The following is a 19,863-nucleotide window of genomic DNA, read 5'->3' on the forward strand; positions in this document are numbered from 1 at the left end:
CGCAATGGACTTTAACAATGGTAGCCATATTTCAAAATAAGAGCGCATCGAGTGGAATTATCACACTCGAGGGTAGTACGAATTTATTTATCAATATGCGTAGCTTTCATTGTGACATCACAGCGCGCGACATTCAATCGGATTGTACTGGATCACAATTCTATGTTCATTTCGACCAAAATGTCTACGTATTTTAACATTGATTTTGCCGTTTGTAATTCGCGGGGCGTCTAAATAATGATATTCCAAATGAATGTGGATGTATAAGAACCCAAATGAAGTAAATACTTGTCACTTCAAGGTATATAGAATCAAATTCTAAAAAATGACAGCCATTACTAAAATAGTCGGTGTTGTGTGTCTACATGAACCGTGTGACTTGTACTATACATATCAACATACATACATACATACATACATACATACATACATACATACATACATACATACACATCGTTCTCGTTCTGAGCTTCTTTTCAGTGATATTTTTTATTTCTTTTCGCAGGTTATGTATCAAGAACGAACTTAGGACAAATGTCTTTTCATTTACCATTAAATTCCATACTTGTTAATTATAGCAATACTCGTGTTGTGATAGTGATATAATTAACTATTTTAATGAGTTTACTTCCAAAACCTGTTAAACCCGAAGCTGCGTTTGACAAATGAATACGATGGTCACGTGACTATTGCGCGCTGTCCCATTGGCCGTATGCCACTTAGTATACAATTGACTAAACTGTTAAGCACATTTGAGAGCTTCCTGAGTTGGAGAATTGAACTAGAAAGCGATGGATGTAGTGTTGTTTTTGTGCCTATTTCTGCTGCTGTCGCTAACAGGTACGTGTAGCTCAAATGATCAACATTGGATTTAATATCCTAATTGATATTTGTAATTATGTTGAATGTTCAGTTAGCTAGAATCACGCTACTAGATCAAGCGCATGTTATTGTTCTATAGAAATTTGTAACGGAATCGGGCAGTTTATACACTCTGATAAAAATATTAATTTCATTTCCAGAGAGAAATATTGCAGTCATAATAAATAAATGCAATTGTTCTTCTATCTTGGGAAATGGAAAGAAAACTTTTCCGAGGTCACGAATATTTCTTTGTCGAATCAGTATTGCAACACTGTCAGAGGACAGTATCAAGTGTCTTCAATAGTTTAATAGAATCGGAATTCGAACAGATTCTAACTACTTAGGGGATGACTAACTCAACAGCTGGTTATGTTAAAATCTAAACAAATGTTATTGCACATGTATAACGAGCAACAATTCATTCCTAGTTTTGTTACAATCTGTATATTTTCGTCGAGTTTAATTTAAAACCAAAGTAATTTTTATCGTCGATACATTATGCTAGTGTCCGTTAACATTTTTCCTCTTGTTCTCGCATCATCATCATCGTCGTCGTCATCATCGTCATTACGAATCAGTGGTTTCTTTTATCGTTTACTTTCTTATTGGATGGATGCAAATATATATTGATAGATGGATCTGTTTATGGATGCATAGATGGTTGCCTTCTTCATCGATCTGTCTGTCGGAGTTTTCAACATAACCTCAGTAACTATCCGTTTGTGTGCTCCTTCATCTTCATCAGTTCAACAGAGATCGGTTAACAAATACAATATCAACCAGTGCAGTTGCCTGTCCTGAAGAAAGAGTCTTAACACAATTTGAATACAAAAGATTTTTGGCTTCATTCGATCAAACCGCTTTGGTTTATTTTACAATAAACCATATGTTATTTCTGCATCACAAATTCAAAGCTTAATATTCGTTTGACATTACGTCAAGAAAAATCTGAGTTACTCAATCTCTTCTTTAGTTTCCCGTTAATACCTTCTGTAAAAACGTATCGTACACGACATGCATACCAGTATCATGGAGAACTGAACAACATTTTACTATATACTTCATAGTTAACTATTATGTCTTTAATATGGGTGTGCCACTATTAACATAAAATTGTCTGCCTTCTACATTGAAATTCTCTGCCATATCTATACTTTTCATTGTTATGTAGTTGAATATGTGCCCAAAAATTGAAAATACCGAAGTTTCACGAAGATTACAATGGTAATTGGTATGGCGTGCAGGCATGCAAGATATTGATACTGAAATTGTTCCCGTCCGCGCTTTAGCGATGGTATCATTTTAGCACTGTCCGGTCCGTCCCTGGAAATTGTTGGCACTATTAGGTTAAATACAATAGTTTCGTAGACACTTCGTATCAATATTTCAATCTCTTTGAATTCTTTGAATTAGATCTATTTGATTTATTTTAAAATTGTTCATTTACTTCTGAGAATCTGATTATTTAATTGTTCACATTGTTATCGAACTTATGCAAACAAGTACTCAAATTACATCTGGTAGGCTGGTTTCAATACATATACAAATGACATAATTACAACTTTTATATATTTTAATTATTTTTATCGATAAGTTTATTTTACGTTTGGATTGTATTTTTATGCATCGCTGTTAGAACAATTACGCTGAACCACTAGACTTGGGCAAATGAGGTTTTAAATCGATGTTAATTTTTTTACTATGAAGAACTGAATATTTGTTTCTGTGAGTTTGATAACGTTTTGAATTTTAGCAAGCTTTCATTCTTGTCTGAAATTGGGTATACGTCTTTTACAAACACAGTTGTCATACTTGGTGATATGGGAAGACGAGTAATTTAAATAATGTATGTAGGTTTATATAACTCTCCAAGAAAAGTACCAAAGTTTTCTTGATCTCAAGTCTTCAATTTAATATATGCTATAATATATGGTTAATTAATTTGTACCTTTCGAAACTCTTCACCATACCAATTACCACTACCTTCATCGACAAGCTGTTCAATGTTGTTCAACATAATCCCCAAAATGTTTAACTGACTTACAAGACTTAACTTTTTCATACTGGGCCAATGGGACAGCGTGCAATATTCACGTGACCATAGTTGTCTTTCGTCAAACACAGCTTCGGGTTGAACTGGTTTTTGAATTGTGATTAAAGTCATCAGAATAGTTAATCAGTTAACTATAAAGATATGCGTCTTGCGATGCTGCTACAATTAACAAGTATGGAATTTAATGGTAAATAAACAGGCATTTGTTCTAAATTCTTTCTTGATACATAACCTGTAAATGAGAAATTACAACAACACTTAAAAGAAGCTCAGATCAATATGTATGTATGTATGTATGTATGTATGTATGTATGTATGTATGTATGTATGTATGTTTGTGTGTGTGTGTGTGAATGTGTATGTATGTATGTATGTATGTATGTATGTATGTATGTATGTATGTATGTATGTGTGTTTGTGTGTGTGTGTGTATGTGTGTGAATGTGTATGTATGTATGTATGTATGTATGTATGTATGTATGTATGTACGTATGTATGTACGTATGTATGAAAAACTTTGACTTTAGACAATCCGATTAATAATTAATTAATAGGCATATGAGCATATGACATATGTCAGGGTAGCATTGTACAATATTTATCAATATGTAATACAGAAAGGAAACTTTCTGTCAGCATCGATGTAAGCAACTTGTGTGCAATTCCTAATTTCAGTTTCATATACAAATTTTTTATATTTCTTATATTCGATTACTTTCCAGATTTCTAGTATTAGTGTCCATACAAGTAAATTTATCAACTATGAAGTTTCGAATTGTCTGGTAATGATTTTTTTATGCAAATAATGCACGGATAAAGTTTGATGAACATTTAAAAACTTTTAATTATTTTTTTCAGATGTTTACTCTGTTGATTCTACTTACACATATCCGCTCGGAAAAAATATAGAAGTGATGGCGATAGCAGCCAATCAATTATCTGGGGTCAAAGGAAATGTTGGATACGCAAGTGGTCACCCAGACTTACAGTATGACTCCTTCTTGATAAAAGGGTGCCGAAGTTCTTACATTGATATACCCATACCAAGTGGCCGAATCACTGACGACATAGCGTTTGTGGTATTTGTGTATCCTCAAGCGCCTCTTCAAGGAACGATTTTGCATTACAAAGCGTCAAACTGGTCAAAACTTAACAGCGATATCAAAATTGATCTGAATGGAAGCACATTACTGGTTTCTTTCACAGGAGGAAATGGTACCATCAACTACGGAACTGTTTCTTTTCCAGGGAAAATCGTATCCGACCAGTGGATTGCGCTTTCTGTATCCCGTGACCAGAGTAACGGCAAATTAGCAGTCATCATTAATTCCACGTTAGTGCCCGATGACGACAACAATTATCCAGACAACGTTGACACGGTACTGCCAGGAACGCTACGAATCGGTGGTTCTCAGGACGTTGAGAGTAGGTACTTCACTGGGCGAATCACGTGCTTGAATGTCCTAAACAATGTATTCAATAAACCGAATGAAATCTCAAAAATGCGAGACGCATGCAGTACCGTAAATTGGCCCAGCTCATCAGGCAAGTTATTTGATGCTTTGTGTTTCCATGATTATTATTATTATTATTATTATTATTATTATTATTAATAGTAGTATGTACATGGGTGTGCCGGTGGGTTCTGTGTGTGTGTGTGTCTGTGTGTGTGTGTGTGTGTGTGTGTTGTGGTGTTGAGTTGTGATTATTTAACGAAGATTAGATACCTCACAGTACTTCTCATAATAAAGTTGAGTACATATAGGGCAATGATATCTTTGAGGAAGGTACAACTTATTATGTCTGTAATGGCTGGTACAGATGATGAAATTTTTGTAAATCTTACGAAGTATGTCTGCAGTTCAGTTTGGTTGTGAAAGATGGGTGCATGTTGTGGGTATATTAGCTATTCCTGTCTATATTTATGGTACATTTGTGGGTATTTATGAGCAATTTTCATGCCACTTTATAAGTATTATAAACAACATTTATTGTCCCTTTCTGGGTATTCATAAACAACTTTTCGCATCTTTCTGGGCATTCATAAACAATTTTTGTTGAAGATGTTCACATCCATACTAACCGATCGCATAGCCTTAGGCCTGGTCCAGTTTCCAATCGGTAGCTGGCTGCTGAAGATTATAATAGTGGACCATGATACGCAGCAAACCTCTCCACCTCTTGGAATGCATCTGCAAATGACACATTCGAGTATTAGTAATAGTGTTAGTAGTATTAGTATTAGTAATAGTTGTTGTTGTTATTGATAATTTTGTTGTTGATGTTTATGTTGTTTTTGTTGCTGTTGGTGTTGCTATGGTAGTGTTAGTAGTTATGATGGTATTGGAGATGGATATAAAGTCATTATTTATTCTAACAGCCCAAAAGGACTGTATGGATATATATTTTAATGAATTGCATTCAGTTGAACGAAGGATAGTACTACAAATAACAATAGCCCAAACAGTCTGTTTGGTTATATTTTTTAATTAATTGAATTGAAAGACGGATAATACAGCAAACAACAATAGACCAAATTGACTGTGTGAATACATCGATTCAATTAATTGGATTGAATTGAACATCCGATAATAAAGTAAATAATATCCCATACGGACTGTTTCGATACATTTTTTCAATTAACTGAATTGAACTGAACGACGGATAATACAGGAAACCACAGTTTACAAAACTGACTGTGCGAATACATCTTTTCAATTAATTGAATTTAATTGAACAGTGGATACTACTGTAGACAACAAGGTATTGTCGTCTATAGTACATAATATAAAAAGGAAAGGTAACTACATATTTCCATGCATATGCAGCTCAATGCAAATGAAATAAGCAGATTAATTTACTGAATATCTCCGTAAGGGAAAAGAGATATCTACTTTATCAAGGGTAACACTATAAATATAAAATCAGAAATTATGTAATTCATGATTAAGCACTGGTCAGTCAAAATAGTTACTATATCTCTTATATACAACTCTATTTATATGACTACATGCTTCATATATATATATATATATATATATATATATATATATATATATATATATATATATATATATATATATATATATATATATATATATATTGTAATAAGCATTCAAGGACAAAATTCATCTTGATCTCTTTTGCGAATTAGATGAACAATTCCACTGGAAATGACCGAAATATTCGTTCGCATCTGAAGATCCGTCTATACTGGAATCATTTTTAGTTATGTTCATTTATAATTTAAGAAGAATTATTTTTTTAAATTATTCGTTTTATTAGTTGGAATTAAAAAGTGCTCATTGACATTTAGACTAAAGCACTATGTTGGAATTATTGTGAATTCCTTCAAAGACATTCTGGATTATATCATTGTGATACATGGCTATTGGTATATCAGCGGATTTAACACCAGGAATTCATTCTAAAGAACCAAACTTTTGGACTTATTACTAAACTTTTACGGTTAGGGTGGGTGGGGTTAAATAACGATACTATAAGTTTTTAACAAAATGTTTACTTTGTATTCTAGGGAATTAAAGTATTTGTTGAATTTTACAAAGCTTCGTGGTTTTACTTTTCCTGTTACTTAGTTTGAGACCATTGAGTCGTATCAATACTTACCAATGAACCATAAGCTTAAATTTATGATAGCAGGTGCGAATTATTATATCTACACAAATATTACTTATAAACTTCCACACAGACTTACTGTGATTGTTATATATTAGGTGAGTGAGATACTGAAATTTATCAGTTGGAGAAAAAATATACCGCGGCAGTGGCAATACCACTTTTTTCACCACAGTGGTGATATCTCCTTTGGAACTACTTGCTTTTTCCATTTAAGAAGTGTGTCTGTCTTCGTGTGTGTTATTCAGATTTGTATTTCCATATTTAGGCCTATTTCATTTTTCTTCTTTTTCTCGTTCTCTCTCTCTCTCTCTCTCTCTCTCTCTCTCTCTTTTCAACTCTTTCTACCTCAACATCAGGATGCACTGATCCTAAAATGCGCCAGATGTAGACCCTCTATTTATTCAGTCAGTTTTGTGTCATCAAGAAATGCCTAAAAATGAACTCTAAAAAGCAAAATGTAGAGTTCAAGTATTAACATTTCATAACTGTTTTTCCAATATGAATAATAGTGACTGACCTTTTGCTATGTCACCCATACAATAATGTATACCTGTCATACTCTAAGACAAACGGCACACATTTTATAGCAAAAAAGTCGTGATTAAAATATAGGAATACGATTTCTGAAGTAATAATTTTGATTTGCATCACGGTGTCAACGATGGACAACACAGGCGATGAATATGCAAATTTGCAAACATAAATTAGGTATGCAAAAATAATATAGAGTCCCCTAAGGCCACACAAAAAATTATTTTTCCATTTACAAATAAGCAAAATGAACAACGATAATCCTTACGTGTAAGCTCACAATCGTTAAAATATTATGTTTAAAGATACTAAGCTATAACGGCTCTCATATAAAACCGAGCTGTTATTCCTCGTTATTCCGACCCAGTCGGATCAAGTTGTGCATGAAATATGTTAACATTTAAAAATGTCTTCATTTTTGTGTGCATAAAGCCTTTTTTGTGACAAAATCTACAATTTGAACCACAACATGTACAAACTAAATTTTAAAACGTCGCTGTCCCAACTAATTGTAAAGCCTTGCAACTTCTTTTATCAATGTAGTAAAAATTGTAAGACTCGTGACAATACAATATTCCAACTTCGCGGTGAAATATCTACACGGAAACGTAGATATCCTCTACTTAACTGATTAAATAAGCAGAGAACCAGTACAAGACATCATATCTATACTGGCTAACACTGCGTGACGTCACGGAGACACTAGTGTGCAGCAATACAGTCAGTGCGCGTTTATACATTTTCTACATGCCTAACCACACACAAATTTAGAAAAAGAAAAAACAAACAGACTGTTCTCTGGCAATCATCAAAGAGGACATTTTGTTAAGATTCAAATTGGAACAGTTCTCTAAACATGCCATTTACATTATTTGTGAATACGTTTGGCTATTCATTGACGATCTGGAATCTTTCTTGCAAAATAATATATGTTGCTAAGTGAATATAAATTTAGCGGGTTTGAAACTGCAAGATATCTCAAGTTGTTAATTGTAATAGCATTATATACAGACGACTCTGTAATATTCGAATTCGAAACTGGTGCGAATTCTTTCCAAAATGATCTTATCGTATTTTTAGTACTTTAAAATATAGAATCGTAATATTAACTCTGTAGATTTCACACTTGCTTAGGCAAAGTCATAAGAAATTAATATAGCATTGCACAGGATTAATAAATAGATGCCTAGCACATGTTCGCAGTTGCTAATAATAATATTAGTGGTAAACATGATGACACGTTTCGGGCTGTTTCCCATTTGACCGATCGGTCAGGTGGGTTCTTAGTGGAATTAAGCGATTTCCCATTGGATGGGTTATATTGTGTAAGAATATTTACGCTTGTGTCTGTTTGCGATTTCTCACATAGTCTATTTTAGCCTTTCACCTGTATGTTCACAGGATTGGACAATTTTGTTATTCTTATTTCTTGTAGTCTTTTTGTAAGATCGAGTCTGAAAAAGAATTTGTGTGCTATATTTTGATATTACTTGAAATGAAACATTTGTTTGTAATATTCCCCGGAAATAGACATTGCCCTTTTGTCAATTATTCAAAGGAGTTCCAGAAAGCGCCATTTTGACACGACAGGACTATTGGAAGACTAATATATTCTTTGATATGAAACTTACACTGAAAATTCCTTTCTTTTAGACTCTAATAAACCTTTTCAGAATTTTGTTCGATTCAGTTTATAATACGGTTAGTTCCTCGTAAAGTTTCATTTTTTTACTTTGATAATTGAATCGTTTTTTTAGTTATATAAAAGGTTTTGCTTTTTTCTTATTGTTACTTACATCATGACCATAGCGAACCGTAACATAAATTGGGGCCAGTCCGGGGTAAGGATTTCTTTCACATATTTCAGAACACCTTTTTTAGTTAGGAAATTTCTTTGTCCCTTGTCTTTTGATTTACAGAGAGAAACCAACAAACTTTCACAATGTCATCTAGTGTGGAGAGATTTGTTTTCAATCCGATAGGAAGGGTTGGAATTTTTAAAAATGGACGAGTTGCTGGGGCCTGCCAAAAGCTGTTCTCTTTCAGAAAAAAAATTGTCTTTGGTGCAACATAAACTTTAAAATTTTCAAGTAAAGTAATTGGTACAAAAGGACATTTTCTTTGGAAGCGTTTTAAATTTAATTAGTAAATCTCAATCTATCTCAGAAACAAAATTTAAAAAAGTACAAGCATAATACCAGACGGACACAGTGCTTAGAAAAATTCAGCCTTAAAATGAAAAAGAAGAACGAGAGATACAAAGGCAAGAAAAGAAATAAAGAGGCATATGCAGATGCAACAGAAGAAAAAGAAAGGGAAAGGGAAGAGCGGTAAATGCAAAAGAAGAGAGATGCAGATGGAATTGAAAATGTAAAAGGAAGTAAGAAAGTGCAGATGAAACTGGAAATGTTAAGGGATGAAAGAGAAAAAGCAAGGGAAGAGCGACAAATGCAAATGCAGATACGAAAGAGAGATTCAGTGAAATTGTAAAAACAAAAGAAGAAATAAATGGAAATGCAATTAAAATTAAAAGATTAAAACTTGCAAACAGAAAGAAGTCCATGGAGGAAGGTCGTATTTTATGTTATCAAAAATATAAAATTTTAAAGAAAAAGATGTAGAGCAATATGTCTTGCATTTTGAAATAATAGCCCATAATTTAAAGTGGCCAAGAGAGCACTGAATTTTGTTATTACAGAGTGTACTTACTGGCAAAGCTTGTAAAGTGTATATCTTTCTGTCAGTAGAAGCGAGTATTGATTCTGGTTGATCAAGGAACGTATCTTTAAGGGTTATTATTAATACCTGAGAGGTTTCGAAATTGCAGGAAAGAAAATAGCCAAACCCGGTCGAGTTTGCTAGGGAAAAATATTTGACAGGTGGTGTACATCTAAAAAGATTGATAAATAAAATAATAAACTCAGACAACTCATATTAATCGAACAGCTCTAGAATTGCGTCCATTGCGATGTGAAGATTTACCTTGATGAACACAAGGCAGACACTATAGAAAATGGTACTCGAATATAGGACGAATATTCTTTGACTCATAAAATTTTATTTCTCAATACGTTTTCCTCTCAGCAGACGCTTTGTAAGAAACCACCTCAGTCTCAGTCTCAAACGAGGACTTACAAATTTCAATCTGGCACTACTTAAAAGAATCAAACTGATGAGAAAACTGATTAGAAACAGGCAAATAGGCAAGAGAACAAAAACAGAGCTATTGCGAATGATTTAGGTTCTGAGAGGTCAAGGTCACAGTCGTGTATTGAAAGCAATACATTTGAAGAGTCAAACAAAACCCTAGTCTGATATTTTTATGGAGAATTATGAGCCATGCATGTCGAAAGCGTCTGAATTACTTATTAGATATTCTAACAATCCTATCCATATCAAAATATCAAGGGACACAAGAGCTTCTCATAGTCGTTTATTATCAGGTATTTTACCTTAGTCGGAGAAGTCTTCTTCTTTTGAAAGTGTTCTCATTCATGGTGTAAAGTGCGCTTTGTCATTGTGTTAATTTTCCATTAGCCATTATTTCCGGACCTGTGACTATTGGAGCTGTGTTTTATTTTTCCATTGAGGGTGTTCATTTATTGCTAGGCAATGCCTTAGGTGGAGGTAATGCTGTGGTTAATCCACTTGTACCTGCCAAGCCTTCACTGGGTCAAAAGGTTGATCTTATTGAAATGTAAATCCCTAATTTATACTTTGTGCACTAGACTTATGTCGAAAAGAGTCCTGAGAATACAATTGATCAGGAAATTATTCCTTTGGCTAACACATTTATTGGTCAGGCTTTTGACGAGGTCATGTTTGCTGCTAATATTCATCGATTAAAAGGTATTACTCATTGTGATCCTTATTTAAATACACAGTATCTTATTTCTAATCAGGAAGACAAACAACAATCACTTGTCGTCGTACAGGAACAAGATTCTGAGATGACCTGTTTGTTTCAGAGCGCTATGAGCGAAGTTGATTCCGCAGAGACACCGATATTTTCTGAAAAATGATGTCCTTATGAAAACCACCTGAAGTACCTGCCGATAACGAGTGGTCGGTGAGCTATTGTTGTTCCTAAGTCGTATAGACAGTACATTTTTATTTTTGTCCATGAAACAACCTTGGTTGGTCATTAAGGAAACAATAAAACCTATCACAAGCTCTTACATCATTTTGTTTTACTAGGAAATAAAACTGCTGTTTCCAAATGTTGTAGATCTTGTTTTGTTTGTCAAATGGCCGGTTTAGTTCTTTTAGGCCAGTTATCCAGGGACCATTGGAAACCTTAAAAGAGAAACTTCATTGAACAAGATTCATAAGTTCATCTTCTTGTGTGTGTGTGTGTGTGTGTGTGTGTTTGTCTGATTGTGAAGTAGAAAGAAGTAATTTTCATTCTACTCACTCAAAAAAAGAAAAAAAAAAACGGGACAAAACTACAATGAACATAATTTTCAGCCTGGTAATAAAGCACTGTTTCTCTGGCCATACTTTAAAATAGTCTTCACTCTAGATATTATAGTCCTTTTAAAGTTCGAAAGAAAGCGATACATATTATATTATTAATACTCCGGGGTAAAGATGGAAACAGAAACAACTCTGCTTTATAAATATATTAAAGGAATAGGTTGATGAGATATCCATATTAATCATTCACTCAATATTATGGTACCTGTCCAACACAGTGAAATGTTCTATGGTAACGTACAACCTGATTATAGTGGCTTTAGTTGAACCAGTCAGAATTCGGCAATATTAAAAAATCTGGACAGTGAACTTTCACGTCTACAGCCACCGGAAAATAACTGAGTAAAAGCAGCTAGTATGTGAACATGAACACCTGTTCTCGGATGTTCCAACTTGAACAAACAAGATCTACAATGATGTTGAAATTGTAATATCTAAGTCCGTTAAACAGAATCCTTACATCATGGATCCTTTCAAGAAGGAATGTTTCAAAAATAATACTGAATATTTATCAGAGAATGACTTTCTTTATTGAACCTAGAAAAAGTAAATGGAGTTCGCTGCGTATTGCTGTGCCGAACCAGATAAAACTTTTTGTATGTGCACTGACTGCAGAAAACAGAAAAGTGTCAAAAAAACAGACTCTTTTCCGTTACCAAAAATGTAAGACTTTATTCACAGAATTTGAAATGCAAAACGTGTCACCAAGTTTGAACTACCAAAAAGATACCGCTTACAGACAGGAATGTTTTGGTTTTTTTTCTTTTTCGTTTTTTTTTTTTTTTTGGGGGGGGTCCTTAACAACTCCAGATGGACCATACCTATATAAAGGGATGATATTTGGTATGAGAAATTGCTCCTTCAGCATTCCAGCGCTTAATCAACATGATAAGTATATGGTATAGATGGCTGCGATGCGTACATCGACAACGTCACTATATATAGTCACATCTGGAAAGATCACCTGGAAACTATCCGGAAATTCTTTAATCGATTTAGTAAGGCAAATGTGGCGATTAATTGAACTAAAAGTGAGCTTTGCCAAAATTATTTCACATTTATGGGCATATTGTGGGACATGGTCAAGTTTAGCTTGTATAAGCTAATGTTAAAGCTATCCCTGTATTTTCTGTAACTAACAGAAAAAGCAACTGATGTGATTTTTGGATATGGCTGGGCATGATCGGAAATTGTATTCTATTTTTACCATAATTGCTGAGCCATGACTAATTTATTGAGTAAGAAGACCAGGTTTCATTATTAAAACAAATATCAGAATTCGTTCCGCAAATTAAGGGCCATTCTTAATGTTGCACCGGTTCTTTCAGCTCTAGATTTCAACTAATCATTTAGAATGTCTGTTGCTTTCATTGTTTTTCAATTTAATCGAAATTTGTTAAGACTATTTTTTATCAGTTCACAATAATGTAAGTTCCTCTCAAATGTTCATTTATTTATTTGATGATTAAATTGTTTGTTAAGGTTGACAAAACTTATCGTTTTTACTCTTTTTGTTACTTAGTTTATGACCATAAATTCGTAACTATATATATCAATACATGTGTGTGTGTGTGTGTGTGTGTGTGTGTGTGTGTGTGTGTGTGTGTGTGCGCGCGCCTGTGTGTGTTTTGTGTGTGTGTGTGTGTGTGTGTGTGTGTGAATTGAAGTGTCTTGAAACATAACATGGAACAAGCGAAGGAAGCAATGCATCTTTTATTGAAAAGAATACGTAAGTTGCACATCCCAATCGAGTTATCTGAGTTGATCTTGTTAGATGTACTTTTTATACAGACCAACTATCTGAGTTAATAGATACATATCATACAGTCTTAGATGATGATGTTAGATGTACTTTCTATACAGACTAGTTATCCGAGTTGATATTGTTAGATGTACTTTCTTGGATACTCAGTCGCTTTCAAATTTGTTAAAATGTGCATGTGTACAAGCATCATGGTCAGAGTTTGTAATGAACGTTGTTTGACATTAAAAAAAACTTGCTGTAACATTGAATGTAATTTTATCTCATTAAAGAAGTAACATTGTATTATGTAAAAGACTATATACTCTCCTATTGCTCACGACTATGAATTTGTTTCCTGTCATAGTCCAAATGATTATTACAAAACTATGATATCAATGATTAAATATAATTTTTTCTCAATTCTTGCTTTCAATCACTGCATATACACGTTTCTTTTTTATTCTGAAAGTGCTTTCTAATTAATTCGATCCAAATACATTTTGTTGCCACTGATAAAAGAAAAGCATATCCTGCCCATAATCATGTACGGTTACTAGAAATGTAACCAGCGAATATGGGGTTGGAAGTTGGAAACATGCGCGTTTTCGCTTCTGACATTCTTGTCCGGAAATTACAGTACACCATTAGAGGATTTTAAGTAAAGCAGATTACTCAGTGCATATACTTTATTGTTGTGGGTGCCGAGAAGAAAATATTTCGAAAAGGACACAAAAGACTTTATTCTACATTCATATGACAGTTGTGGAATGATCGATTGTGGAACGATGTAATGATTAAATGACACGGATATCATTTCAAACTATAAAAGATCAACGCAGAGATGCAAACCAATGCATCGTGGCATATGGATTTCAGGTAGAATATCGGATATTTCATATAATGCTGTATCAAATGTAAAAATGAACATTATATTTCGCCCATTGTCTTAACATACAAAGGCTAATACGGATAAGGACGATCCTACAAGTAATGTAGATATCGTTAGGAAATTCAAGAAAGAAGTGAAAGCGGATATTTCTTACAACATTTAACTACTCACTTTGACAATTGTGAAGAAGAATATGACAAAAATTACAATGTTCGCTCTTTTCAAGCTTGTGGCATATTTTATTCAAACAACCTGTTTATTTCGAAGGCTGAAATCTGATACACGTATGTCTCTCCTAAATGTTCATAAGTGATAAAGCCGTTTAAAGTATAGGGATGTAGTTTAACACACTTTTTCATCTATTCAGAAAAGTTTCATCTCTCTCTCTCACTCTCTCTCTCTCTCTCTCACACACACACACACACACACACACACACACAGACATAGACACATACACACATACAGACACACACATGTAGCGACCTATATGACAGAAGACTGGCTTTTTTGCTCACATGAAGGATTGTTATACAACATAACTGATAACAACTCCTACTACTGAGTAGTCTCTATGTCTGTGCTACTTAACGTAAACTATTAAATCAATATCGTGTCGAAACAAACAAAATAATCAGCAAATAAATCGAAGAATTTTAATTCAAGGTTTTTCAGTTTCATATGCTACTCCAATACGACTTTGAAGTCCACGGACCAGCTAATAATTTGTTCAATGTGCTCTGAGTGATGGGCAACACTCTATATATTTCGCCGTAGCATAAACAACACTATAGGGGAGATAAATGTCTTAGTGTGGTGGAACTGCTGATATTAGTTATTTTGATGTTTGCTGATCCTTCTTACAAACTGACCATCGGTCATTTTAACTCTCATTCTTTTGTTCGGTAATGGTAAAACTTTTCTTAAGTTCTTTACACTCGTTGGTCTTCCCAAATCTGTCCAGTCTGATCAACGGTCAGGTTTTATGTCTGGAATTTTCCATCAATTTATGCATGAAATAGGCATCGGATAGTTTAAGGATTCTATCTATTACACCAAGAATCAAGGAGTTTTGTAAAACAAAAATCATCAAACAGTGGAGAATATGATTCGGTCATATTGCTTTGATACAAAAATGTGATGAAGGTATTTATTTACTGTTGTTTGCTGTCTTGGAATCAGTTCAAGAATCATTGAGTGTTAGACCTTCTTAACTGGTGTTTGGACATAGTCCGTGAACAAATGAAGTTATTATAAAAGAGACACTTCTTTCAAGTGAAGATTACAAATGTAATCTTCTTAACTATGTCTTATTAGATAGCAAAGGCTAGTGAAATAACAAGAACTAATCCTCACTCTACTCAGTCAAATTGAAATTAAGTTATGACAGAAAAACAAAGGAAAAAAGTTTTCAACCTGGTGATGGAGTTCTACCCTTCTAGCCCACATCTCAAAAGCCTCTTCGGCCTAATCTTATGCTCGTTATACAATTAAAACGAACGTACGTGTACATGACTTTAATCAAATAATTAACACTCCTGGAAAGCGGAAACTGAAACAAATATGTCATATAAATATATTAAAGGAGTATGTTTGAAGTGATAGCCCAATTAATCATTCAATCAAATTAGTCGTACCTCTCCCATACAGTAACGATGTCAACGATGATATACAAACTAACTGCAGTGACTTTGGTTTAATCTATCTTAGGAATTCATAAAAACATTAAACAGTCTGGAGTGGAAACTTTCTCATCTAGGTGCAAATTTAAAGAGTAAACTAATACAGCTATAATGTAAATATGATAACTTGTTTCCAGATGTTCCAACTGGAACAAATTAAATCTACCATGACAAGTTGAAATTAATGATAATGATAATGATATATATATATATATATATATATATATATATATATATATATATATATATATATATATATATATATATATATATATATATACGTTCTCTCGTGAGATGCATATATTTAGGACACATTACACTTATATACACGTAAATACTCACTGCAATTGTCTTATACATATATTGGCTTTGTTGATTTTAATACATTGTTTAACTGAGTTGTATTATATTGACCGATTCGACACTGAATCAAATATTGATATCTCACAGCTCAATAATATTTATAACACAGTATTATGGCCATGTTCTACAACTTACGGATTCCTTTTATTGTATAGTGATATTGACTTACTGTATCAATGGAATCGTATCGCTTTGTTTGCCGATAGTTAAAGATTTTATAGTATAAATCATCCTTTCGCCTCCCTGACTGCTGTAAGTCGTAATGAAGCGACCATCGCGCACATACTTTCTATGCTTTTCACAATCAAATGAGAACGATGGCATAAGGCCCGAGGCTTCATGGTAGCATAAGGCTTGAGACCAGCCTAATAAGAACATATTGGATTACAGAGCAACCTTTTCTATCAGTGGTTTATGGTGCATACAATATATTGATATGTATGAGATCTTGCTTGCGTAAGAACAAGTCATGGCATATTGAACTACATTAACCAGAAATACATTCATTTAATGGACTTTGCATTTCAAAACTTTGAGGATACAAAACTCAGATTCTTTTATTGTATGTACATAGTAATTCAAACATTGTATGACATGAGTAATGGCGTTGTGAAAAGCATGCTTTATACTGGACTTTATACAGGACATTATACTGGACATTATGCCGGACATTTTACTGGACATTATGCCGGATATTTTACTTAACATTATCCCGGACATTATACTGGACATTATGCCGGACATTTTACTGGACATTATTCCGGACATTTTACTGGACATTATACCGGACATTATACTGGGCATTATACTGGACAATTTACGGGGTGTTATGCGGACATACACGGCTCAATCTTCCGTCTATTTTGAAAGAGTGGTAAAGGACCTCCTTACATCCCCGTATCCAAATATTCCCGCTTTATTATAATATGTTGTAACTTTGTAGTTCTTCCTCCGAATAAGCCCCACCCATCCTCCCCAAATTTACTAGGCATATTGGTGAGGATAGGGCTGATAATACATATGCGGCTTGTACATTCCCGTATTTTTTCGTATCAGTATTGACAACATTAACTTATTTTTCGATAATTTCCAATGACGCATCAGAGTCATTGATTCTCTCGTTCTCTACAATTCGGCTAGAGGTATTGCTTTGGTTCACCGTGGTTTCAAAGCGACGTCGTGGATGTCCACTTTGGACGATTGCAGTTTTTGGTTAATGTCTAAAGGCATTTCTTATACTATCATTGGGCTCTATACCAAATCTACAAGCGCGCATCGGGTAGATCTTTTCTCGAGTGCATGCAGTGCTCCATATTCGAGATGTCAGCATACTGAGTTTATTTCTTCCAGTTTGAAATAGCAGTGTTGAATTAAACAGCGGTGGAGACTCTCGACGTCACGAAATTCCGTTTCTTTACGTTTGTGTTGCCGCGGGTGCACTTAATGAGTTCCAGGCTTATTGGTGTAACCAAATTTACCATGCCGGTTTCCCGTATGTGCAAAGGGAATAGGGTTGGGAGGATCATTGACGCGAGTTAATCCCGAGAAAAGGAAAACATCGAAAATGTTTGATTTTTTTCATTATGAGTTCTACATAGGCGAAATCAAAGCCGAAGACCCTTTCCGTTCTGAGTCTTCTAAGGTGTTCAATGACCTTTTAATTTTTGTAGAGTCCAACCTCTTTTACAGAGCACTCGCGGCTGAGGTTCCCGCGTTCCTTAACGCGGACGCTTTTTAATCCATTCGAGCCGCAGACGCTATTAGCACCGGAATGGCCCATGGGGACGGAAATACACCATCGTCATGTTTCTCCGCGGCGAACTCGGCAGACGAAAACTCGAAAGTTATTCTGTTATAGGTTCAATTATCCGCTCATCAATTTCTCTCATTCGACAACTTGAGTCCTCCAATAACAGATTTTGGTTTGAGTTAATTTCAGCAATGAATTTATAATTGGGTAAGAGATGCTGAGTACATGTAGGTTAAAGTACACGTCGACCACAGACTGTTTAAGCAGGTCCGGGTGTTCCAATAACATTGATAAATCGTATACAAATTAATGAAGTCATGCTGGGATATCTACTGACCTGTGTTGGTGTTTTCATCCCGGCCAGTTGCATTTTCTTCATTATCTTTCAGAGCTAAGACAACTGTTATGCTTGGCTGCTACTTAATACTTGCGGAATAGCTCTGCAAAACCCCAGGATAAGACTGAAAGAAATCTCACACGAAAACAACAATCGGTCACGCGAAGTTGTCATCGACGCTGCAGAAATTAAAGGTTGTAGTTTCCCTTGGCACCGGTAATTACGAGTGTCACATCTTCGTCTTCGTCGAGGTCACCAAAGTACATACTATATAAAAATTGCGTGATTCTTTCCATCCTTGTGAAATATGATAGTTGGGTCGACCTATTACGCATAATCTTCGCTGCAACTAGCAATTCCGAGAATTGGCGCGAAATGTCCATGTTCTCCATGCATGCTTCGATTTCCTTTCAGTGGATGAGATATCGTAAACTGTGAAATTACAGTTTATACAACGAGTTCCACAAAGACCTGTTCCACCTCTCGGTGGTTCTCGGGTAGCAGGATAGACGATAATTTAGTGAAAAAATCTTATTTGGTCAAAATGTATTGAAAGGGATTTCCACAGAGTTTACAAGTTTAGTTTCAAGACAAGTTTTTATTATTATTTGTCTAGACTCTTTGCAATTTTACTCTGACAGTGTTCTCTTTGTATTTTTCGCAAGTATTCTACGGTTTAAAGAGACTGTTTTTATTTAAACTTTATATCATTTATAAGTTTCCTGAACATAATAATAATAAGAAGAAGAAGAACCACCAACCATTTTGAAATTAAATATATTATATCAAAAACTAATTAATAAAAAAAGAATTAAAACAGTTGATTTTTAAAATATAGTTCATTTAGTTTGCTTGGATTGCTTGCCAGTTATAAAATTAGGACCATCTCACATAAAGGAAACCAATTCATGATTTGAAAATTATTCTGAATGCAATGTAAATATACTGGCTAGTACTGTTTCTAAAATAGATAGGCTTTGTCCTGTTTATGACTGTGGCTCGATCAACGCAGCATCGCGAATAATATTCGGGTCAGACTACATTTTTTCAGTATGTATTGAACCAGTGGATTTGCTCTTTATGTCGATTTCAGTATGCATCGAACCAATGGATTTGCTCTTTTTGTCGATTGAAATATTGCTTAAATCATTCGTGCACGAAGATAATTCATCAATTATATTTACATTTCGAGACGCTAATGTTAAAATTTACTGAGCTACAGAAGCGTATTTCATTCGCGATTCTGAGCTGAACAGACTATATAATTTTTTTAAATTGTTGTGTAAAATTCATATTAGATGCGGTTTTAGAAAAGTGCAAAGGAAATTTTGTTAAAAATATTATTATTAATAGCCCTAAAAATCATCTGTGCTACGGATATTAATAGCAAAATTATTTACTTCCAGATATAGACAAAAGTAGAAACAATTTTCTAAATTAAATTAGAGCAGTATGAGAGTGAATCCTAATAATACAATCAGGTGTTCTAGCTCCGCTTGATGTTTAGATATCTGCTAATGATGTTCATTCCAGTTTTG

The 19,863-nt window shown here is 34.2% G+C and overlaps 1 protein-coding gene across 1 annotated transcript; it reads left to right on the forward strand.

Moving 5' to 3' along the window:
* The first annotated feature begins 761 nt into the window (after window positions 1-761).
* LOC149786352 (uncharacterized) lies at window positions 762-11,956 on the forward strand. The gene is made up of 3 exons (XM_089978189.1): window positions 762-840; window positions 3,776-4,466; window positions 10,994-11,956. Exons 1-3 carry the CDS (start codon window positions 792-794, stop codon window positions 11,034-11,036), a joined length of 783 nt encoding a protein of 260 aa, XP_089834315.1. The 5' UTR covers window positions 762-791; the 3' UTR covers window positions 11,037-11,956.
* The last annotated feature ends 7,907 nt before the right edge of the window (window positions 11,957-19,863 follow it).

The sequence above is a fragment of the Sinohyriopsis cumingii genome, chromosome 12 (assembly GCF_028554795.1).
Source record: "Sinohyriopsis cumingii isolate HCF-2022 chromosome 12, ASM2855479v2, whole genome shotgun sequence".
Classification (NCBI taxonomy): domain Eukaryota; kingdom Metazoa; phylum Mollusca; class Bivalvia; order Unionida; family Unionidae; genus Sinohyriopsis; species Sinohyriopsis cumingii.